Source organism: Natator depressus, chromosome 7, assembly GCF_965152275.1.
Source record: "Natator depressus isolate rNatDep1 chromosome 7, rNatDep2.hap1, whole genome shotgun sequence".
NCBI classification, from domain to species: Eukaryota; Metazoa; Chordata; order Testudines; family Cheloniidae; genus Natator; species Natator depressus.
In genome coordinates this window covers 31,048,086-31,070,278 of record NC_134240.1, presented here as the reverse complement: position 1 = coordinate 31,070,278, position 22,193 = coordinate 31,048,086, and the positions used below count along the sequence as shown (strand labels likewise).

At 59.9% G+C, this 22,193-nt stretch overlaps 2 protein-coding genes across 2 annotated transcripts; one reads left to right on the top strand and one right to left on the bottom strand.

The window, feature by feature from the left end:
- Positions 1-3,233: 3,233 nt before the first annotated feature.
- Positions 3,234-11,897, bottom strand: ZFTA (zinc finger translocation associated). Its single transcript, XM_074959752.1, has 5 exons — positions 11,831-11,897; positions 10,468-10,932; positions 6,782-7,177; positions 6,000-6,425; positions 3,234-4,826 (listed from the first exon to the last, which is right to left on the bottom strand). Exons 1-5 carry the CDS (start codon positions 11,895-11,897, stop codon positions 4,303-4,305), a joined length of 1,878 nt encoding a protein of 625 aa, XP_074815853.1. The 3' UTR covers positions 3,234-4,302.
- Positions 11,898-13,424: 1,527 nt separating this feature from the next.
- SPINDOC (spindlin interactor and repressor of chromatin binding) lies at positions 13,425-19,158 on the top strand. Its single transcript, XM_074959751.1, has 8 exons — positions 13,425-13,479; positions 15,550-15,736; positions 15,879-16,139; positions 16,401-16,514; positions 16,628-16,774; positions 16,933-17,052; positions 17,426-17,569; positions 17,819-19,158. Exons 2-8 carry the CDS (start codon positions 15,568-15,570, stop codon positions 18,259-18,261), a joined length of 1,398 nt encoding a protein of 465 aa, XP_074815852.1. The 5' UTR covers positions 13,425-13,479; positions 15,550-15,567; the 3' UTR covers positions 18,262-19,158.
- The last annotated feature ends 3,035 nt before the right edge of the window (positions 19,159-22,193 follow it).

Here is a 22,193-nt window from a genome sequence, read left to right as displayed (position 1 = left end):
CTGCTTTGCTCTTCAGGCCTCTACCTTGGGGCTGAAGAGCTGCTGGACTGCCATTTGTGGCTGGGGTGGGCCTGCACGAATGGGCCCTAGTGCTGCTGGTGTCCAGGCATACACAAGGGAACGCAGCCCCCCCACCCACCTCACTTCCTACGTGCACAGAGGAAGCGTGATTACACAAAGGCAGCTCTTGAACACTAGCTACCCGGGAGGAACCTCTCACTAGCCCTGTCAACTTCGCAGGAAAGAGCCATTCAGTCTAGAATGCAGGGAGCTGGGTCTCTCATGCAAAGGCACCTATGGGTATTTCTACCAGCTGCCTGATGCTCCTGCCTTCCCATCGCTACACCCAGCTCTTAATAGCTCAGGCAGGGGCAACAGTGCTGGCTGGAGCCCAACGCTAGCCTTGAAAGGAGGGGCTTGCCATGGGGCAGTAAAAGCGAGGCTTGTGGTAGTGCTGTTAGATTTGCATCAGACTCCCCACTTTCCCACTGCCACCTCTGAGCTGCAGCACAGCTGGGCTGGGAGGAGGAAAACCTGCCCCTTCTCAGCTGAGTGGGGAGAGGAGCGCTCAGCTGTAGGGAATTCTGCACCACCCCTCACTATGGCTGCTTTCCACTCTTCACAGCTTACAGGCATGTCCCCTGCAATAGGGCACTATTTCTCTCTTTTTTTTTTTTTTTTGGGGGGGGGGGGGGGGAATGTTTAGCAGCTGATCCAGCCCTGCATGATGGGCTCTAGATAATAACTTGCCAACTCTGCCCCCTTCCAGTGTCACAGCCTGAGCTGGGTTTCTCCTTGTGGTAGAATGAGGCCTTGCTTCTATCCCCAGTTCACTTCCCCCCCCCCCCCACTCCCCTCCAGCCATGCTAAGGTAACTCTGCTGTAACATCTAAGCACCTTTTTTGTCTAGATTATGCAGCATGGATCAGAACCAGAGGCCTGTCGAGCCCCTCCCATCCCCCAGTATCTTCCCTGTCTGAGAGCAATGGGCCCAGCTAGGCTGTCTTCCCCCCCCGCATGCTCCCAGATCAGACCAGTGGGCCCTATCTACCCTCAAATATCCATCCAACCCTACAGCCCATCAGCTGGAACCTTTCATCTAAAGTACCACTGGATCTGAGCCACCCCCAAATCTTTAATGCATTTATCATCCCTCCTCCCCCCTATTCTGGCAGAGCAGTGCTATTAGCCCCATTGTAGAGAGAGGGGCACTGAGGCACTGAGCCTAAGTGACTTCCCCCAGGAAGCTTATGGGGGAGCTGGGAATGAACCCAGGTCTCCCAAGTCTGAGGTTAGCACCCTAATTCATGCAGCTGCTTGGAGATGGAGCCTCAAAGGGGGCTGTCCCGGTGCACTTTGAAGAGGAGGCCTGCTTAAAAACCCATCACTTTGGAGCCTGGGTGCACGTGAGCAGAGCTGCCCCAGCACAAGGGGCCAGCTGCTGTGTCTGAGAGAGCAGAAAGGGAGTCCCCCCTCCTCCCCCAGCCTAGAGATGACACATGGGGGGAAGCATTGAAAGATTTCTGAATATGGATGGTTAGAGCAGCATGAGCAAAACTGAATGGCCCCAGTGCCTTGGAGGAGAAGTGAGAGGGGCAGCAGAAAGGGGTTGGTGGTGTAATCCCAGGGCTCCCACACATGCTCTAAGGTAACTCTCTACCCCTTTGCTAAGGAGGGAGGGTGCACTAGTGTGGATCAGCAGCTGGCTCAGTAACCCTGCTCAGAGCAGGCTAGGAGCAAGGGTGCAAGTAACAAGTGGTTGCTGGTGGATTTGTCTCCACTGGATCTCCCAGCCCCCGGAGTTGCAAGGCTGGGCCATCTTCCAGAAAGCCCCTCCATGTCTCAGTTTCCCCCTTGTAAAATGGGAGCCACTTAACACTGTCCCTGAATGCAGCAGGGAGGGACACATTTGCTAGTGTTTGCAAAGCAGCAGTTGGAACAGGCCCCAGTGTGCTCAGTGTATAGCAGCATCATATTCTCTGCCGCCAGCAGAAGCAGCCTTGGCGGGCGGCAGCGTTGCCCTTGTCTCTCTATGGCAGTCAGGGTCCAGCTGCTCCAGCCTGCCAAGGGTTTGCCAGGAGCTTTCACCCTGCATCAGACTAATGACCCTATCGGGTCACGCCCCCCTGCCCCAGCTCAGCCCAAAGGGCCCACCGCAGCCAGTGTCCCACTCCTCCCCCCACATTACAACAATAGGCCCATCTAGCCCAGTATCCCATTGCCAGCCCACATTAGAGACAGAGGCAGGGCCATGCGGGAGTGCCCCAGGCACATACATCAATCCCCACCCCCATCACTGAGGAGAGGGGGGCTAGTACAGAACAAAGAACGAAGGGGAGGGATCGCTGCCACTCAACAGATGCTGCCCCTGCATGGTGGAGGGCTATAGGGCTATTGGCCACACACGGGGCAGCTGGGAGCTTAGGACAGGACCCTTGTGAAGCTTGGCAGCTGGAGCAGAGAAGGACCCATCCTTTCCCAGCTGGCAGTGGGGGGCGCAGGCACCTGGGGCAGATCCAGCACTGACCTGAGATCAGCTGCGTGGAAGCCAGCAGGAGCTATGCCGATTCACAGAAGTTGCCACTCTGCCCCATCAAATCGGCATCTGGGAGACCACCGAGCTAAGACATTTCTGGGGAACTAGCACAGAGAGACATCTGTTCCCCCATGCATAAGATGGGCCTAGTGGTTAGAGCACTGGTCAGTAGGAGACCTGGGTTCAATTCCCTGCTCTGCCCCACACCTTCTGGGGGACCTTGAGCAAGTCCCTAAGCTGCTCTTGGCCTCAGTTTTCCCATCTGTAGATTTGAGATGGTAGCAAAGAGTGCGGATCTCAGCTCATACTACTGACTGTCTTTGCGTGGCAGCTCCCCCTACCACGAGCTGATGGTGGAATCAGAAGTATCTTAGCTTCCCATAGGGCAGAGGTCCCCAAACTGTGGTGTGTGCCCACCCCATGGGGGCAAGGAGGAACGTTTGGGCGGTGCAGCAGGCCCAGGCCAGTCCAAACAGGGGGTAAGGAGGAAGTGTCACCCAGCCCCACCCTGCCCCCAGCTCTTCTCCACCCCCAGCCACAGCTCCAGCTTCCAGCCCCGACCCCAGCCAGGGGCCCAGCTACTGGCCCCCACCATGGCCCAGCTGTGGCTCTGCTCCTGCCCCCAGTCCCACCCCCAGCTGCGGCCCAGCCTTGACCCCCTTATCCCCATCTGAGGCCCCCCAGCCACAGCCTTGCTCCAGCGCTTGAAATTCCAGCCCGCATGGCTCAAGGCAGGGACCCTGCTTCCCCACTTTACACCGGCTGGAAGTGAGTGCAAAACGCTGCGTTCCAGTTGGGCAGCCATCCACGTGCGATGGGGGCCGAGGCCTCGCCTGGCTCACGTAAGCAGCACTGCTTGGCATTTAGCGGGGGGCGGGGGTTACTTACCAGGGCCCCCTAGTGCTGGAGGGGGAGAGTCAGTTTAACTTCAGCCCAAGGAAGGTTCTTAGGATGTTGCATCTAGATGAGGTGCGGTGACTCTGGCAGCTAATTAAGGTAATAGACACGACTGCAAAGGCCAGTCTAGACTCTCCACAGAGGGTGGCACTTTCCCCGGAGTGGGTGGGGGAAAGGAAGCATTGGGGTTACATCCAATTAGCTCCAAGGGACATGGATTCCAGCCTGCTCCTGTGCCAGGAAGAGGCTGCTGGAGTGAAACCCTGCAGCTGGGGCTGGGGGACAGGAAGAGATAGGCCCCATTCAGAGGCCAGACGGGAACTGGGGGAGGCTGAGATTTGGCAGCAGCAGCTTTCCAAACCAGCTATCCTAGGAGCCAGGAAGAGTCCCAGGAGGGGTCTGGAACTCGCCCCTTAAATAGAGCAGCTGCCCCCGTGCTCACTAGTGCCTGCCCCGGGCAGGGAGATGATTCCAATCCCTTTCCCACACCCCCATGTCTTGCAAATGCCCTCTCCACTGGCTCGCTGAGCAGCTGGGTTCCAGCCCCATGCGCCCCCAGCAACCCCATTTCTGTGCCATCCCCAGCTCGGATGGTGTGGGGATTAAAAGCTACAGGGGGCCGTGTGAGGCCCTTCCCCCACCCCCAAGCTTGGGCTATGGAGTATCAGTGCGTGAGGACCAGATGCATCGGGGTGGGGGTGGGAGTGGGGGAAGGTGCTGTGTAGTTCCTGGGGCAATGTCCGTAGCATGGGTGGGTGCAGAACCCCCTATCCTGCTCCCAAATGAGCCCCCTGAGCAAGGGGTGTCTGTCCATAGCCTGGACCCCCCACCCCTGCTCCCAAGAGTCAAGATGGAGTCCTGTCCATCAACTATGCCGTGCTGGTGGGTGGGGCAGAGGCCAACTCTGCCTCTTCCCCACCAGCAGGAGTGGCCTGGAGGAAGGGGTGGGGCTTAACCTCAGACTCCTCCCCTAGGGCAGGCTCATAGCGCAGGGCGGTCTCATTGTAGGCCTCTAGGATGGTCTGCCGCTCCTCTGGGGTGAAGTCCAAGGAGAAGGGATGCACCTGCAGGATGTGGCGCTTGATGGTGCTCACCTTGAGGGTGGCAAGCGCCCCCCCGCACACCATGCACACCAGGCCGTGCCGCCTGCCATCGTAGTCCATCAGGTACTCCACACGCCAGTGCAGCTGGTAGTTCCGCCGCTGCTCCCGCCGCGGCGCAGGTGCCGGGCCCAGCTGGGGGCCAGCTGTGGGGTCAGGGGGGCTCTGTGGGGTGGATGGGGGCGTCCCCCCCACCACCACCACACACTCATCCTCCTCCCCCTCTGCAAGCAGCTGCACATCCTCATCCAGCTCCTCGGGGCTTGATGGTTGCAAAGGATTCTGGGAGTCTCCTGGAAAAGCGACAAAGCGAGGTCAAGTCAAGCTAGGTACCGTGCTTGGCCCCCCGGACCCCACCCCCCACACACTGCACAGATTCAGGCCTCATTCCCACATCCCTGGGCATGATGGAATTGCTGACCCTGTGATTCCACAACAGAGCTCCAGGGCCCCGCCCCGATGGCTCAGCAATCACAGCACAGCTGGGGTACGGAGCACATCCCACCTCCCTCCCCATGGAAGGGGGAATTAGCCCAGCTGCAGCGTGTGATGGGGGTGGGGGGTGTCTCTCGAGCACTGCTTCTGAGCCAGCCTGACTGCAAGGGGGAGGGGACATTCACCTATGGTGCTGTTCTGATCCAGCCCAGACGCAGGGCCTCTTGGACACTGGTTCCAATCCAGCTTGGCTCTGCGTGGGGGAGGGGCCTCTCCGGTGCTGATTCTGATCCAGTCCTTTAAGAGCTGGTTTGGGAGAAGCCAGTGCTCAAACACGTCCTGGGGTGGGTCAGGCACACAGCTTCTCTGCTGGTGACTGGGGGTTATTTGTGGTGCTGCAGCTGGGTGCAATGCCACCCACTACCACCGGGGGGCGGGGGGGCCTCATTGTTGGGTGCAATGCTTCCTGCTGCCACTAGGGGGCCCTGTCGAGCTCCTGCAGGATGCAATACCCCAGGGCTACTGTGGGGGAAACACAGGAGGAAGCTGCAGGGTGCAGTACCACCTTCTGCCACCAGGTGGGGCTCTGGTCCTTGCAGCGCATGCACTGCAGGTAGCAGAGGGAGGCAGACCAGGGCTGTTACTGTTCAGATTACGGGGCTTCTGCATGTGGTCCCAGTTGCATCTACACCCTGCAGCCCTAGCACTTGCTTTGGACACCAGGCACCCCCTGGCATCTTCCCTGGGGGAAGGGAGTCCCCAGCAGCCCTGCCCCCATCTGACCCGTCACCCTGTCCCTGGCTACTCAGACAGCCACACAGCCCTGGATCCTCTTTGCTTGTCCTTCTCCCCATGAGACACTAGCCGCAGCTCCCCCTACCAGTCTTGCCCAGGGCTGGATGGCAAGGTGTGGCCCTCAGCTTCCGCCCCATGGAACACCCCGGTGCCCAGGGCTGGATGGCAGGACTTGCTCCTCAAGCACCCATGGGAAGGCCAGCAGCTGGCTGGCCCCAGCCCCAACCCCCATTCACCTGAGGCCTGCTCTGGCAGGGGTGCCCCCATCTCCACCAGCTGGGTGACCTTGCGGTTCCACTCCTCCACAATCAGGGCTTTGACCTGGTGGCTGAGCAGGGTGGAGTCAGGGTGCCGCTGGCGGATGTGGCGTTTGATGGTGCTCATCTTGAGGGTGGCCAGTGCTCCCCCACACACCATGCACACCAGCCCATGCCGCTCGCCATGGTAGTCCATCAGGTACTCCAGCCGCCAGTGCTCCTGGAAATGGCGCCGATGGTCCTTACCCCGCAGTGGCCCCCCCGCATCCAGCTCCCATGGCGCCACAGGCTCCTCCTTGGCCCAGCTCCCCAGAGAGCTGCTCTCCTCTGGCTCTGGGGCAGCCATTGCCGAACATGGCTCAGGGGCCTCACCGCTAAGCTCCCCAGGGGAGGGTGCATCGGGCTCTAGGGAGAGATAGGGGTCAAGACAGAGGTGCTGGGGGGTGTTCACATGTGGGTGCCCCATAGGCACAGATAGATTGTCCCACAACAGCACAGACAAACTCTGCTCCCACCCCCATCCCCACAGATCCCCCTCACACATGCCCTCCCCATCACAGTTAGGACTGCCCCACCTGTGACACATGCTGTTACCCCAGCCCACCCCCTCAGAGGGGACACAGGAGAGGGCATGTTCCCCTCACCCACAGGCTCCCCAACCCCCACCCCAGTCCCTCCAGCTTCCCCCCCACCGACCCCAGTCCTCCCAGGCCCCCCATTCACAAGGGGGTCCCCTTACCCTGGTCTCCCTGCCCCCTCACCTGCAGGGTGCTCCCCCTGCGGTGCCCAGCCCTTGCCAGCGGCCAGCACCAGGGCGCGGGAGTTCCAGGCCTCCAGGATGGCGCCCTTCTCAGCGGGGCTGAAGGCAAGCGAGGCGGGGTGAGCCTGCAGCACGTGGCGCTTGATGTCGTCCAGGTTGAGGCTGGGCAGCCCACGCCCACACATCATACAGCGCAGCCGGTTGCCCTGGGCATCGTAATCCATGAGGAACTCGGCCTGGAACCAGCTCTGCAGGGACTCACGCACATAGCGCTCCAGCCGGCGGGCGCTGGGCGATGCCTTCCTCCCCCCGACCGCTGGCCGCCGGGCAGCCCCCCGTGGGGATGGGCATGGGGCACGGCGCCGACGCCGGAACCCGCCCCCTGCCAACAGCGTCCCTGGGGGAGACAGACAGGTCAGCGCCCTGCACTCCCCTAACCCTGACCCCAGCCCCTGAGCAGATTGGGCATGGGGCACAGGCTGTATCTGCCCCTGCAAACGGTGCTCCTGGAGGAGCCAGAGAAGGGGCAGCACCACAGATACCCCTAACCCTTCCTGCCTAACCCTGAACCCCAGCTCTCCTGCATACCCCGCCCCCTAAGCCCCCCCTGAGAGATAGACATGGAGATGCGTCGGTCACCCCCCAGTTCCCCATCCCCTGCCATGCCCTCCCACTAACCCCCCAGCTGCTAGCTGCCCCCCGTCACAAATGGGAGGGCTAGGCACCACATGGGCTCGCACCAGGGCAGAGTGGAGCACCCCCTACAGGGGAAGGGCCTTAGCTGCCCAACAAGAAAGGTGCCTGGGGCACGGGGGAGTGCCAGGTCCCTGGTGCTAGTGGGGATGTGGGCAAGGTGGACTCCCCAGGGGGTGCGGGGAGAGAGCCCTCACTGAGGCCCAGGTGCCCCCAGAGACTGGAGGAGGGATTTCTGGAGTGGGGGTGCACGCCTGTGGACAAGGCTTTCTTCCAGCAACTCATGGAAGTTACTAGATCGCAGGCCCTGGTTCTCATGGGAGCCTTCAGTCACCCTGATATCCGCTGGGAGAGCAATACAGCGGTGCACAGACAATCCAGGAAGTTTTTGGAAAGTGTAGGGGACAATTTCCTGGTGCAAGTGCTGGAGGAACCAACTAGGGGCAGAGTTCTTCTTGACCTGCTGCTCACAAACTGGGAAGAATTAGTAGGGGAAGCAAAAGTGGATGGGAACCTGGGAGGCAGTGACCATGAGATGGTAGAGTTCAGGATCCTGACACAGGGAAGAAAGGAGAGCAGCAGAATACAGACCCTGGACTTCAGAAAAGCAGACTTTGACTCCCGCAGGGAACTGATGGGCAGGATCCCCTGGGAGAAAAACATGAGGGGGAAAGGAGTCCAGGAGAGCTGGCTGTATTTTAAAGAATCCTTATTGAGGTTACAGGGACAAACCATCCCGATGTGTAGAAAGAATAGTAAATATGGCAGGCAACCAGCTTGGCTTAACAGTGAAATCCTTGCTGATCTTAAACACAAAAAAGAAGCTTACAAGAAGTGGAAGATTGGACAAATGACCAGGGAGGAGTATAAAAATATTGCTCAGGCATGCAGGAGTGAAATCAGGAAGGCCAAATCACACTTGGAGTTGCAACTAGCAAGAGATGTTAAGAGTAACAAGAAGGGTTTCTTCAGGTATGTTAGCAACAAGAAAAAAGTCAAGAAAAGTGCAGGCCCCTTACTGAATGAGGGAGGCAGCCTAGTGACAGAGGATGTGGAAAAAGCTAATGTACTCAGTGCTTTTTTTGCCTCTGTCTTCATGAACAAGGTCAGCTCCCAGACTGCTGCACTGGGCAGCACAGCATGGGGAGGAGGTGGCCAGCCCTATGTGGAGAAAGAAGTGGTTTGGGACTATTTAGAAAAGTTGGACAAACACAAGTTCATGGGGCCAGATGCAGTGCATCCGAGAGTGCTAAAGGAGTTGGCGGATGTGAGTGCAGAGCCATTGGCCATTATCTTTGAAAACTCATGGCGATCGGGGGAGGTCCCGGATGACTGGAAAAAGGCTAATGTAGTGCCCATCTTTTAAAAAGGGAAGGAGGAGGATCCGGGGAACAACAGACCAGTCAGCCTCACCTCAGTCCCTGGAAAAATCATGGAGCAGGTCCTCAAGGAATCAATTCTGAAGCACTTAGAGGAGAGGAAAGTGATCGGGAACAGTCTGCATGGATTCACCAAGGGCAAGTCATGCCTGATTAACCTAATTGCCTTCTATGACGAGATAACTGGCTCTGTGGATGAGGGGAAAGCAGTGGACGTGTTATTCCTTGACTTTAGCAAAGCTTTTGACACTGTCTCCCACATATTCTTGCCAGCAAGTTAAAGAAACATGGGCTGGATGAATGGACTATAAGGTGGATAGAAAGCTGGCTAGATTGTCAGACTCAATGGGTAGTGATCAATGGCTCCATGTCTAGTTGGCAGCCGGTATCAAGTGGAGTGCCCCAAGGGTCGGTCCTGGGGCCGGTTTTGTTCAATATCTTCATTAATGATCTGGAGGATGGCGTGGATTGCACCCTCAGCAAGTTTGCAGATGACACTAAACTGGGAGGAGAGGTAGATACACTGGAGGGTAGGGATAGGATACAGAGAGACCTAGACAAATTAGAGGATTGGGCCAAAAGAAATCTTATGAGGTTCAACAAGGACAAGTGCAGAGTCCTGCACTTAGGACGGAAGAATCCCATGCACCGCTACAGACTAGGGACCGAATGGCTCGGCAGCAGTTCTGCAGAAAAGGACCTAGGGGTTACAGTGGACAAGAAGCTGGATATGAGTCAACAGTGTGCCCTTGTTGCCAAGAAGGCCAATGGCATTCTGGGATGTATAAGTAGGGGCATCGCCAGCAGATGGAGGGACGTGATTGTTCCCCTCTATTTGACATTGGTGAGGCCACATCTGGAATACTGTGTCCAGTTTTGGGTCCCACACTACATGAAGGATGTGGAAAAACTGGAAAACATCCAGCGGAGGGCAACAAAAATGATTAGGGGACTGGAACACATGATTTATGAGGAGAGGCTGAGGGAACTGGGATTGTTTAGTCTGCGGAAGAGAAGAATGAGGGGGGATTTGATAGCTACTTTCAACTACCTGAAAGGGGGTTCCAAAGAGGATGGATCTAGACTGTTCTCAGTGGTAGCAGATGACAGAAGGAGGAGTAATGGTCTCAAGTTGCAGTGGGGGAGGTTTAGGTTGGATATTAGGAAAAACTTTTTCACTAGGAGGGTGATGAAGCACTGGAATGCATTACCTAGGGACGTGGTGGAATCTCCTTCCTTGGAAGTTTTTAAGGTCAGGCTTGACAAAGCCCTGGCTGGGATGATTTAGTTGGGGATTGGTCCTGCTTTGAGCAGGGGGTTGGACTAGATGACCTCTGAGGTCCCTTCCAACCCTGATATTCTATGATAGGAAAGGTAGGGAGATACTTGGGAAGGCTGCACAGGGAATGGGAGTGCCAGGAATTGAGGAATCGGCCAGAGTATTCAGGGGAGCGGTGTCTAGGAGGGGAATGGGTGCTCAGGGGAGGGGGTTGCCTAGGGCAGTGGAGGAGTGCTGGGGGCGCAGAGGGATGGGTGTTCAGAGATGGGGATGCACAGGAACAGTGGGGAGGACTGCATGGTGGGGGGTGCCTGGGGCATAGGACTTGTGCCCTACCTTGTGCTCCCTGCAGGCTGTCAGGTGCCTGGGCGGGGTCTCCGTGCCCCTCAGACTCCCCGTCCAGCCCAAGATGGGCATCCCAGCTCTGGATGATGACCTGCTTCTCGCGGGGGCCCCAGCCCCCAGAGTAGGGGTGCTTCTGGCGGATGTGACGCTTGATGGTGCTCAGCTTGAGGGTGGCCAGGGCGCTGCCACACACCATGCAGATCATGCCATGCCGTGCTGGGTTGAAGTCCATCAGGTACTCAGCCCGCCAGTGCTCGTGATAATAGCGCCGATGGTCCCGCCCAGGGATGCGGCTCTTCCCAGGCCGAGATGCCCGCTCCTCACAGTGATCTGAGTACTTTCGCCCCCCTGAGGCCATCAGGGGGTGATCCTTGGGGGTCCCCGATGCCAGGGACCCCCCTAGCATCAACTCAGGGGCCTCAGTGCTGCCGGAGTTGTCCTGGCTTGGGGATTCCCCTGGTGAAACAGACCACAAGGGCAGGGATGTGTGAGAACATAGCCTAAGCATCTGGGCAAGAGTGCATGCATGGGAGGATGCGTTTCATGTGGGGACTGAGGGGGCAGCAACAGAGCTGTGGGGGGAGCCCAGGGCTGGGATGGCCAGGGGCTGCAGGTGGGGATTGAGGGGCATTGGCAGAGCTATGTACAGTGTTTGGGGATGTTGTCCTTTTATGTCCTGGGAAGAGAAGGTCCTCTTGCCCCTTTAAAAGACCTAGAGGGACAAAGGGTGAGGGATCACCCTGAACTTCCGTGCCCCTACCCTAAAGAGAGAAGACCAGAGCCATCCATGCCCTTTTAGACCCCAGCAAAGGGCATAACCGTCCTGCCCCTTTAAGAGCTAAGGCATGAGAGCTCAACGGGAAGAGGTTACTGCCCCTTTAAGTCCCCAGCAAAAACGTGGGTGCTCCCTCCCCTTTAAATGCCCTAGAGACACCTTTAGGGCCCCAGGATAAAAGGGATGGACGGAGGACCTTACTCCTTTAAGAGACCTGAGAGGAGGGGAGGGAAGGGAAGCAGGGGACAAGAACCCTGACCAATAAGATGGGGTGGGGGGCCTTAAAGCGGCAGTGGACAGTGACGGGGGGAGACCTGCTCTGTAAGGGCTGTGTGTCTTTAAGGAAAGGGGTCTTAAAGGGGCACGGGGGAGCAGGAGAGAGGATTCGTTCCCTCTAAAATGGGGGGCTTGCTGCTTTAATGGAGGGGGCGAGAGTCTTAAAGGGACCGGGGGGTTCTGAGACTTCAAAGTGCCATTGGAGAGAGTCTTAAAGGGGCCGTCACCCCCCCACCCGGGTGCCCTGGGCGCTTGCTCACCCCAGTGCCGGCAGGGGGCGCCAGCCGCCCCCTTTGTTCTCACCTGCCTCTGGGTCCAGGGGCTCCCGTTTGACGGGGCGGCGGGGGGGAGGGGAGGGAGGCGGCTCCATCCCTGTGTCCGTGCGTCCGTCAGCACCCGCCCCCCTCCGGCCGCCTGTCCATCCGCGCCGGGGCCGCGGGGCAGGCTCGGGGCTACCGCAGAGCCCTGCCCGCGCGGGGAGGGGGCTCCCGGGCTCCGAACGGCGGCTGCGGCCGAGCCAGGCTGCTCCGGCCGGGGTGGGGATTCCTGCCTGGGGCCCCTGGGGCTCCTTTAAGGGCTCCTGGGTAAATTTAAAGGGGCCGCGCTCTATTTCTGCAGCGTAGGGGGGAGGAGATGGGGTCACCCCCCGGGTCTCATCTGTCGTCCCCCGCGACTCTGAGTCCCCTCCCCAGCCCTGGAGAGCGGAGCGGGGACTCAAGGCAGGGACTGGGATATGGGGGGCATCGGGGATATATGGGGTAGAAGGTTGGGATATAAGGGGGCTCCGATGTTATTAGCAGCCCCAGTTCTCACACCCCCAACGCGATTCTGAGTCCCCAACCCAGGACGGAGTGGGGGAGCTGAGCTATAAGGGGGCGTTTGCGATACACTGAACTGCCCCAGGTCTCTGCTATTCCCCATCAATGCACCGCCCAGTTCTAACACCGAGCGGTGCGCTCCCTGCAGCCTCCCGTTACCCTGATGGAGAGGGGGTGTTGGGAGCGACTGTACCCCATGCAGCACAGAGGGGCCCCGCACTGAGGGGACCGATCCCTGGGCCTGGGCGAAACCTCTGCCCCCCACGTTGGCTCCCACTCCACGGGCATCCCCAGTGCCATCCCCACACTGTCTCACTGCTTCCACGCCCATCCACTGCAGAATCCCCCATACGTGTGCTGGGGGTGGGGTTCTGCCCCCATGGAATCCTGTCCCTTATAAAATCCCCTCCCCCTCCTCGTTCCTGAGGGGCACGATTCAGTCCGTGCAGAATTCCCCTTCGCTCTGCTCGGGGAGCAAAGCCCAGCACATATAAATCCCCCACCACCACCACCACCGTGCCCAGGAGGTTGGGATCAGCCCCTACAGAATTCCCTTATAGAATTCCCTCTCCTTTTTCCTGTCCCCCGGGGGCGGGGCTCAGCCGCTATACTATCCCCTCCCCTATAGAATCCCCTTCCTGCGCCCAGGGAATGGGACTCAACCCCTACAGAATGCCCTCCCTCTCCCTATGTCCATGAGGCTGGGCTCACCCCTTCCCTTCCCTGCGCCGGGGGTGGGCCTCTGCCTGCCCCTATAGAATGCTCCCCTATAGACCAGTCCCCATCCCTGTCCCCACATAGCGGGGCTCAGCCCCTACAATCCCCGCCCTTCCCCTCCCACATCCTGCAATCCCCCCTCTAGGCCGGTAGGTGGTGCCTGGCCCAGCCCCTTCCCCCGGCTCCTCCTACTCCTTCCCGTATCCACGCGCTGATTGGCCGGCGCTGAAGGAGGCGGAGCTTAGGGCGGCTGGTTTCTCACGATTGGCTGTGCGCAATGGAGGGAGCCCCAAGCTAGGAGAGTCGGGACAATGAGACCATAGAGAGGGAGGTTGTGGGGGCTGGATGGGAGGTGGGTGGTGCCGCTCCCTCTGCGAAACTCTATGGTGCCGGGCCCGGGAGCAGCAGCGCGAGCCGGTGAATGGGGAGGGGTCGCCAGGATGGATCCGGCAGCGAGGGGAGGGGCTGGGATCCGGTGGTGGGAGGGGGCTGGGATCCAGCGGGGAGCCTGGGGGAGGGGCTGAGGTGCAGGGGGGGTGCGGGTGGCGCTGGGGGCTGGGATCTAATGGGGGTGCTGTGGGGCTGGGATCAAGCGGGGGTGTGGGTCACACTGGGGAGGAAGGAGGCGCTGGGATCGGAGATGCTGGAACAATTTGTATAGTGGGGGGTGCTCAGAGCCATTGAATCAAACTATAAACCCTGTATATGGTGGAAACTACTTCAAACCATGGGCTGCTACCAAGCTCCCCTAGCTCCCACACCGATAGCTGGGATCCGGTGGGTGTGGGCCACACTGGGGAAGAAGTAGGGGCTGGGATCCAGTGGAAGGAATGGGTCACATGGGGGGAGGAGCTGGGATCCAGTGGAAGGCACGGGTCATACTGGGGAGGAAAGAGGGGCTGGGATCCAGTGGGGGTGTGGGTCCCACTGGGGAGGAAGAAGGTGATGGCCTCAGGATCCAGTGGATGGTGTGGATCACTCTGTGGGGCTGGGATCCGATATAGGAAGAGTTCCACAGCAGCAGGGTTTAGCATGGGATCATTGGGATTCAGTGGGGTGGCCCTGTGGAAGGAGAATTAGGGGGTGAGCAGACTGTTATGGGACCAGTGGGGTCTAGGTGGGGACTAGGTTATGCTGGAGGGGAGAGTGGATTACAGAAGAAGGCTGGACTGCAATAGGGGGTGTCATTGTGCATGGATTGGGGGCAGGAAGCCTGACCCACAGAAGGATCAGTGGGGTCTCTATTCCTGCAGGGTGGGGTGCAGGTTGGTCTGCTGTTCTGAGGGCCCCTTTTCCATAGCAAAGGATGTCTGGTTATTAATCAGCCCCTGTGCCCTGCTCCCCGAGGTGGCTGTATCTTCGTACTGGTGCATTGGTTATAAACCTCTTTGGAATCTTTTGCAATCTGGGGTGTCCATCTTGGAATCTTTCAGCCAGTGGGTCAGGACTCCTGGATTCCCTCCCTGGCTCTGGGAGAGGATCACTGCCTCTTTAACCCCCCTGTAGCTGGTGCCTTAAAGCCCCCCCACAGGCTCCAGTGGGAGTGACCCCCCCTTCCTTTTTCCTGATGCTGGAAGGTCCTGCTACCATCCCATGTGGGGCAGCCACAAGACAGCACGCAGAAGGGGAGGGAGGGACAACTGAACAACTGGGCTCCCAGGGTCACTGGAGAGTCTGGGAAGGAGGGGATCTGGGGGTGATCCCAGGGTCAAAGGGGAGGGGGACACTTGGGAAGGAAGGGCTCCAACCATTATTGCCACCGACAGTTCCTGGGGGAGAGGGGCACTCCCAAGAGCAGGGGAATTGAAAAGGAGGGGGCTTCGGAGGGGGCGCCCAGGATTATGGGGGTCTGGGAAGAAGGGGAGGTTTCCAGGGTCAGTGGGGAAAGAGGGTTGGGAATGAAGTGTCCGGGATATAGGTGCTAGAACTGGGGGTGCTGCCGCACCCCCTGGCTTGAAGAAATTTCCATAGGGTTTACAATTTGGTTCAATGACTCTCAGCACCCCCACTATACAAATTGTTCCAGCACCCCAAGTCCAGGGGACAGGGAGAGGGCTCACAGGGATTGGGGGGCAGGTCCTAGGGACATAGTTCCCAGAGTAGAAAAGTTGTGGATCCAGGCCCCGGGCCTGAGAGAGGCAAGACACCAGGTCTTTTGGGGGTTCCCTGCCACAGTGGCCTGACTGGGGATGGGGTTGTCCCATAGCTAGGACTCTACCTCCCACAGGAGAGCACAAAGGGGCTCTTGCTAGGCCTGAGTGGCTAGAGATAAGAAGGGGGTGGGGTGGCCTTGAGCTGGGGGGGGTAGTGAAGGAGATGGCAAGGTGGGGGTGGGGGAGCTCTGCCCAAGGTCAGCCAGCAGGGAGGGAGGGGCTCTGAGCTCCTGGATTCTCTTCCTAGGTCTGGGAGGGAAATGGGGTCTAATGGTTAGAGTGGGGTGGGGTCTCCTGAGTGCCCTGACTAACGCCCTCCCCACATTGTGCCTAGCTCTGCCCAGGCCCAGCCATGGAGGTGAAGGCAGAGGTGCCCCGGCTGGAGTACATCGCCGTCTCGCTGAAGTGTGAGGCAGAGGAACCTGTGCCAATTGCAGCCTGTGCCCGGCTCTGTGCCCCCCTGGGCGACCTCGCCCCTGGGGTCAAGCTGGAGGAGGCTGACAAGGACCCTCTAGACAGAGGTATGGACTGTCCAGCCAGGACTCTGGGTTCTAGCCCCTGCTCTGGGAGGGAAGCGGGGTCTAGTGGTGAGAGCTAAGGGGGCTGGGTGCCAAGGACTCCTGGGTTCTCGCTCCCCTGAGCACATTTTGTCTTCCTGGATAGGGGGAGCACCAGCAGAGGCAGGGCCTGGTAGGGCCTGGCAGCAGGAATACTTAGTGGGAGACTGCCCGGGGCGCGGCGGGGCCGTGTGCATGGTCTGTGGCACCTTCCTGGGCACCTGTGGGCCGAGCGCTGCCCGGGAACACGTTCTGCAGCACCACGCCCACTCATTGGGCCTCAGCCCGGAGGAGAAGCGCAACATTCTGGAGGCCTGGAGCCAGGGGGGCAACCTGCCCGAGGGGGCACCCCCACCCTGCACCCCAGGTATGTCCCCCAGCCCCTCCTGCAGCAGGGGAGCCCAGGGTTGGGGTAGAAGGTGAACTGTGGGTCAGCACTGAAGGGCACCAGCAGAGCTGGGGAGAGGAGGAGCCCAGGGCTGGGGTAGCAGGTGGCTGCAGGCCCTGAGCAAGGGGCACCAGGAGAGCTGTGGTGGGGGAGGGAGCAGTGGGGCTATGGGTTGGGATCGAAGGGCACCAGCAGGGCTGGGGGTGATGCAGCCATCCCAGAATCTCACTCCCCCTCTAGGTCAGTACCATGGGGCCAGGGAACCAGCCGAGATTGAGGTTCTAATTGACCCAGAGGAGCAGACGGTGACCCGGAAACGTGGGCAGCCCAGAGGGCGCCCTGCCCCCCGCCCAGGTGAGTGCCAGGCCTGGGCGGGTGCTGGGGGTCAGAGACCATGCTCAGCCGTGTGGGTGCCCATCCCCTTTGTTTCGGGGCTGCCTCTTGTGACACCAGGTGTCTTATCGCAGATGCTAGGGTCCTGGAGCCCGGGCAGCGCCCGCGGGGCCAGAGGAGACGACAGAGCGTGGGGCCTGTGGAGGGCATGGTGTTACCAGCCAGGGAGCGGAGGAGCAAACAGCTGAGTGAGGGACGGGACAAGGGCACCGTGAGTCCAGGTGAGTGGTGGGAGGGGAGAGGGAGCAGGATTCAATTCTGGGTTCAATTCTCAGGGAGGGGAGTGGGGTCTGTGGGTTAGAGCAGAGGAGCTGGGAGCCAGAACCTTGGTTCCTTCGCAGTCCCTACCCCACCCTTACTGCTGTGTCTCTCCCCACAGGGACAACGTCCCCCTCGGAGGAGGCTGCCCCCAGCTCAGCGCCCCCTGAAATCCGCCTCTTCACTGACGGTTCTTTCCCAGCCGGATTCACGCTCAGGTTGTACTGCAGACCCCAGCCAGGTGAGGGCGCTGTAGGAAAGAGCACATCCCCTGCGGCCACCTCCATTTCCCCCAGAGCAGAGCTGAAGGCAGGGTCCTCCACATTGTCCAACCCTCCAGGGTTTCAGTTGCATCCCAGTCCCCACAGATCACCCTCCAGGATCTCAGCTAGCTCCCAGCCCCAGATGCTGCCCCTTGCTGGTTCCCCTTGGCTGGGGGCCAGCTGAATTCCCACCCACTGGTGACCCCATCCTGACCCAGGGAGAGACAAGGGGCAGGCACTCCCTTCCCAACCTACGTGCCTTGGAGGAGCTGGGAAGGACACCCATGGCGGGTGGTGAAGGGAGAGGAGGTACAGCAACCCCTCCTCGCTGACCCCTCTCTCTGCTTGCAGCCTCTGGAGGGAGAGAAATAAGGAAGAATCCAAGCATCCAGGAACGGAAGAGCCCAGGGGACAGGGGCAAAACCCAGGCACTGGGGAAGAGACAGAAGCAGCTGGGCAAAGCAGGAACCGTGAGACGGGGCTCAGGGAACTCAGGTGAGTGTGGCAAGGTGGCATAGTAGGGAGGGTCCCTAGTGGCCCACTAGGGTCCACCCCAGAGGCAGCTGCATCTTACTGCTGGACATGGGATCCCGGTATTAACAGCCCCCATACGCCCCATCCCAGAGGCAGCTGCATCTCAGTGCCAGGTGAGGGGTGCCTGTATAAACAGCCCCCACCCCAGAGTTAGCTGCTTTTCAGCGCTGGCTGCTGGTTCTCAGCATTAATCCTTTGCCCTCTCTGCAGTTGGCAACTGCCCCGTCTCTGCGCTGCCCAGCCAGGATCTGAACCCAGGTGTCCCCCGCCTCCGCCGCAAGGGCTACTCTCACCATGGCATCACCCGGCGCCTCCGCCTGAGCCCCAATGCCGTCCGCTGCACCCTGCAGAGCTGGCGGGCGCGGGGCAAGGCCCCACCAGCGCCCTCCCCACCCCAGGCCAAGCCCTTTGATCCGGCATGGCGCGCCGACTTCCTGATGGACTACGATGCTGGTGCTGGCACCATGGTGTGCATGGTCTGCGAGTACTCACTGCTGCCTATTCGACTGGGCACCGTCATGCGCCACATCCGCCAGTGCCATGCCGAGACCCTGCACCTGCCTCGGGGTGTGCGCCGGGCCATCCGTGAGGTGTGGGAGACCCGGGGACCCGTCCCCGCTCCACCCCAGCACGGGGCGCTGAAGGGGGAATAGCGACCCAGGGACCTGCCCCTGCTCCTTCCCAGCACAGGGCGCTGCAGGGGAAGGAGTGAGGCTGAGGGGGGAAGAGGGACCTGCCCCTGCTCCACCCCAGCATGGGACGCTGCAGGGGAAGGAGTGAGGCTGAGGGGGGAATAGGGACCTGTCCCCGCTCCACCCCTGCATGGGGCACTGAAGGGGGAATAGCAACCCAGGGACCTGCCCCCCGTTTCACCCCAGCACGGAGCGCTGCAAGGGAAGGAGTGAGGCTGAGGGGGGAAGAGGGACCTGTCCCCACTCCACCCCACCATGGGGCGCTGAAGGGGGAATAGCAATCCAGGGACCTGCCCCTGTTCCACCCCAGCACGGAGCGCTGCAAGGGAAGGAGTGAGGCTGAGGGGGGAAGAGGGACCTGTCCCCGCTCCACCCCAGCACAGGGCACCACAGGGGAGGCTGCCCATATACTGCCTGGGGTGACCTGCAGGGGGGCAGGAGCATCTTTGAGGGTGAGGTAGGACGCTCCCGATCGACCCACCTATACAGGGACACTGAGATGCACCCCCACCCTCCCCACTATAGGTGTCCCCCACTCTATGGAAATGGCCTTTGATCTCTGCCTCCTTTGTCCAGCATTCCCCCTCCACTTCCTGGGGGGATCCAGCGCCTCCTTGCCCCCTGGCACTGTTCCCCTCGACATACCTGTCCTTGTGCCCCCTGCCAGTGGGGGCAGGGAGTGCTGGGCCACAGTGCCAACTGGCCCTCCCCAAGCTGCATTATAGCCCCAGCTGCAGGGGGCAGCAAACCCCTGTCTCCCCCACTCCACCCATGCCTAGGCAGGGGTGTGATGAATGCCCCCTGCAGTTACCCAGAGCAGCCACACGAGGGCACCCCCACAGAATGTAAATAGAGCCAGGAGCAATAAATTATTTTTGATGAAGTCGAGTGGCATTTAATCCTTGGGGTGCACTGACCCCACATCCTACGCTTGGCTCCAGCCCCTCTCCTGGAGCAGAGAGGAGCCCTCAGTCCTGGGTGTTGCGGGTTGTTTGCTGCCCCCTGGGGGAGCTGGATTCCGGCCCAGCTCAGGCACCGTCCTAGTGGCTGCAAGCCCCTTCTTTGCAGCCGGGTCATCACCAGGAAGGCTTGGGGCTGGAGCAGGATGGAGGTGGGCAGAGGCTGCTTGGGTGTGGGGAGGTGATGGGGGCAGGACTCGGGAGGGGGGTGGAATGGTGAGGTGGGGGGCACTAGGCTGGGGTCACTGGGTGTCAGGCAGGTTTGGCACTCTCCTTGTTTGGGGGCCGCTTGGCCTGTGCCACGTCTCCTCCAAACTGGAGCCCAGCTGGGGGCTCCCACGGCCGAAGGAGGGGTCCATCTTGCTAACAGCCCTTTAGCAGCAGAACCACCCTCCCCTGGCTGAGCTTCAGCGAAGCCCCATGCAGGGCACATCCTGCATCTGTGGGGGCTGCCCCGTTGCCCCCCTTGTTTGCAGAAGTGTTGGGGGGGCTCCCATCCCTCCAGGCGAGGTCATGCTGCAGGACGGTGGTGACCAGGGGGTGCCCTGCACCTGCTGAATGACCCTTGGCTCCCACTCCCCAAGGGGGAGGGGTGTTTCCCATCCACTTCCCGTCTGCCAAACAACTTTGCTGCCCAATGCCCAGTGGGTCAGTCTGGGGCAATGCCCATAGCGAGCCCCCAATCCATGTGTGGATGCGCTGGCCCCCCTCTCAGATTCTCCTCCCCATGCCTGTCCCCCCAGTCCCAGATCTCCTGGGAGACCCTCTTCTACTGCTCCATTCCAGGCCCCCCCACATCGCAGATCCCCTCCCTCCCAAGTCCTCCCCCACCCAATTGAGCACATGGCAGCCTTGTTACAAAAACAAATCCACGTTTAATAAATTATTCCTGGCCTCAATAAATAATGAAGACAAATTCCAAAGAGAAACAGCAGAGCCTCACCCCTCCAAGCTCCTACGCCTGGGGATGGGAGAGTCTCTTTAAATACAAAGCTCTGAGATCTGTGGGGAAAAGGGGGGAGCCCGATACGAGCCTCCACCCAGGGGATGAGGGGGCAGGGATTGTTGCACGCTCGCGAGCCCCTGGCCATGCAGCACCCCCTAGCCAGCTGCCAGTGCAGGCCAGGGGGGTTGCATGCCTGGCTCCGGGGCAGACAGGGGTGTGGTTGTGTCAGGATGTGATTGTGGGAATGGGGAGAGCGGTGTCTGCAGGGGGGGGAGCTTGTGAACATGTGTGTAATGGGGGCGGGGCAGGTGAGTGTGTAGGGGGGCTTTGGTGAGTGGGTTCATGCACTCGCGTGGCTGCCCCTACATGTCTGTCCCACTACGTGCCCCGGGTGGGGCTCTGCCTTCCTCCAGTAGGGGCTGGGCCCTGTCTCGCCCCTGCTGCAGCCTTAGCTAACAGCTGGGACTTACAGCTCAGCCAGCAGAAAGGCTCCAGCCTTAAGAGCCAGACCCTGTGGGTCCATCCCTGTGGTTGAAGCTCCAGCTGGGGTGTCAGGACACCGGAGACCTCATAAGGGCACAAGGGGGCACATGTCCATGGCTCGGGGGGGAGGTGCACGTATGGGGACTTTGTGGCCATGCATGCATGGCTCCGGGGGGGGCGTGCCCAGGTCACAGGGGCTGTGGGCAGTATGTGTGCAGGGCTGCCTGAGAGGGGGTCTGGATGAGCGTGCATATGGAGGGAGGTGGGGATTGTGGGCAGTGCCTCTTTCTGTGCAGGGGGAGGGGTCCCTCTTTGCTGTCACCCCCCCCAACAGAAACTGGCCCCATCCCTTAATTTTTGGCTCCCCCACACTCCCACCCACCCACCCCTCATATCTGCACCATCTGTGGTGGGAGGGAGCCAAACTTAGCACTGGAAAGAAGAGGGAAGGGCTGGAAGACATTAAAATGGGGGGAAGAGAAATTCCCCCTCCCCCAGATTTTGCAGGACCATTAACTGTAGTGGCCCCCCCATTTGGGGGAGGAGGGAGAAGAAAGGGTTAAAAGGCAAAAACTCCTATTGCATCTCAGATAAATAAGAAACACCCCCCCCTCCCCATAATTCTCCCCAGCCCCCACAAATCTCACCCTCCCCCCAGAGGAGGGCATTTTAAAGAGACAGTAACCAGCAGCCTCATGAAATGGACCAGCATGGTACAAAAGCAAAGGAGGCACCCCCCACTTTGGAGCCCCTCCCCAAGTCTTTAAAAATAAATATCCCCTAATGGAAGACTATTCTGATTTACTAAATTGTATTGCCCTGGAGGGAGTGTGTGGGGGGGTATCTCTCCTACCCTGGGGGCTGGGGGAAGAGACCTCCCCATCCAATGTGACCCCCTCCCGCCCATGTACACAGGAAAGGTGCTACTGTCACTTTAAGACATCAGTCAGTATAACAGGTTGTCGGTCAGGTATGGAGCAGCAGAGTCCAAAGAATATGGGGGGGGGCTATGGGGGCCCCCAAAACTCCATCCACTGTTGGCGCTGTGAATCAGTCTGGAAGAAAGTCTGTGATCATCCTGAGTTTTCAAAAAAATCTGCTAGTTTTGGGGGGGCTGGCCTGTGTCCCCCCCAAATCCCTGTAGGGCCCCCCTTTCTCTGCAGCAGACTTCAGCAAAGCAGCATCCAGAGCGGAGAGGCCAAGGGAGCAACAGGCCATGGGGACCCCCAAAATATACACGCACACCCCAATAAATAGCAGGCAACAGCCCTCCCCACCGCACGCACACGCAGAGATTAGTCTTGGGGTAAAAACTGGCCCCTCTCCTCAGCCCTCTATCAACGGACACCTGGCAGCACATGGGGCACAGAGTGGGCAGGATGGGCATTTGGGCCCTGGTATCTGGCCCCCAGGCCTGGCCTGTTGGAAGCCCGTCCGTCCATCCAGTTATTGCACACACTCCCCTTCCCTCCCCTCCCCTCCCCGCCCTGAGATGGGTGGCCTGG

Excerpts from the sequence above, each read along its gene's own strand:
- ZFTA (XM_074959752.1), bottom strand. The coding sequence starts at position 11,897 with ATGGAGCCGCCTCCCTCCCCTCCCCCCCGCCGCCCCGTCAAACGGGAG. Across the intron at positions 10,933-11,830 it reads GCCCCTGGACCCAGAGGCAG|GGGAATCCCCAAGCCAGGAC; the intron begins GTGAGAACAAAG and ends CTGTTTCACCAG. Across the intron at positions 7,178-10,467 it reads CAGCCTGCAGGGAGCACAAG|GGACGCTGTTGGCAGGGGGC; the intron begins GTAGGGCACAAG and ends TGTCTCCCCCAG.
- SPINDOC (XM_074959751.1), top strand. The coding sequence starts at position 15,568 with ATGGAGGTGAAGGCAGAGGTGCCCCGGCTGGAGTACATCGCCGTCTCG. Across the intron at positions 16,515-16,627 it reads GCGCCCTGCCCCCCGCCCAG|ATGCTAGGGTCCTGGAGCCC; the intron begins GTGAGTGCCAGG and ends GTCTTATCGCAG. Across the intron at positions 17,053-17,425 it reads GTACTGCAGACCCCAGCCAG|CCTCTGGAGGGAGAGAAATA; the intron begins GTGAGGGCGCTG and ends CTCTGCTTGCAG.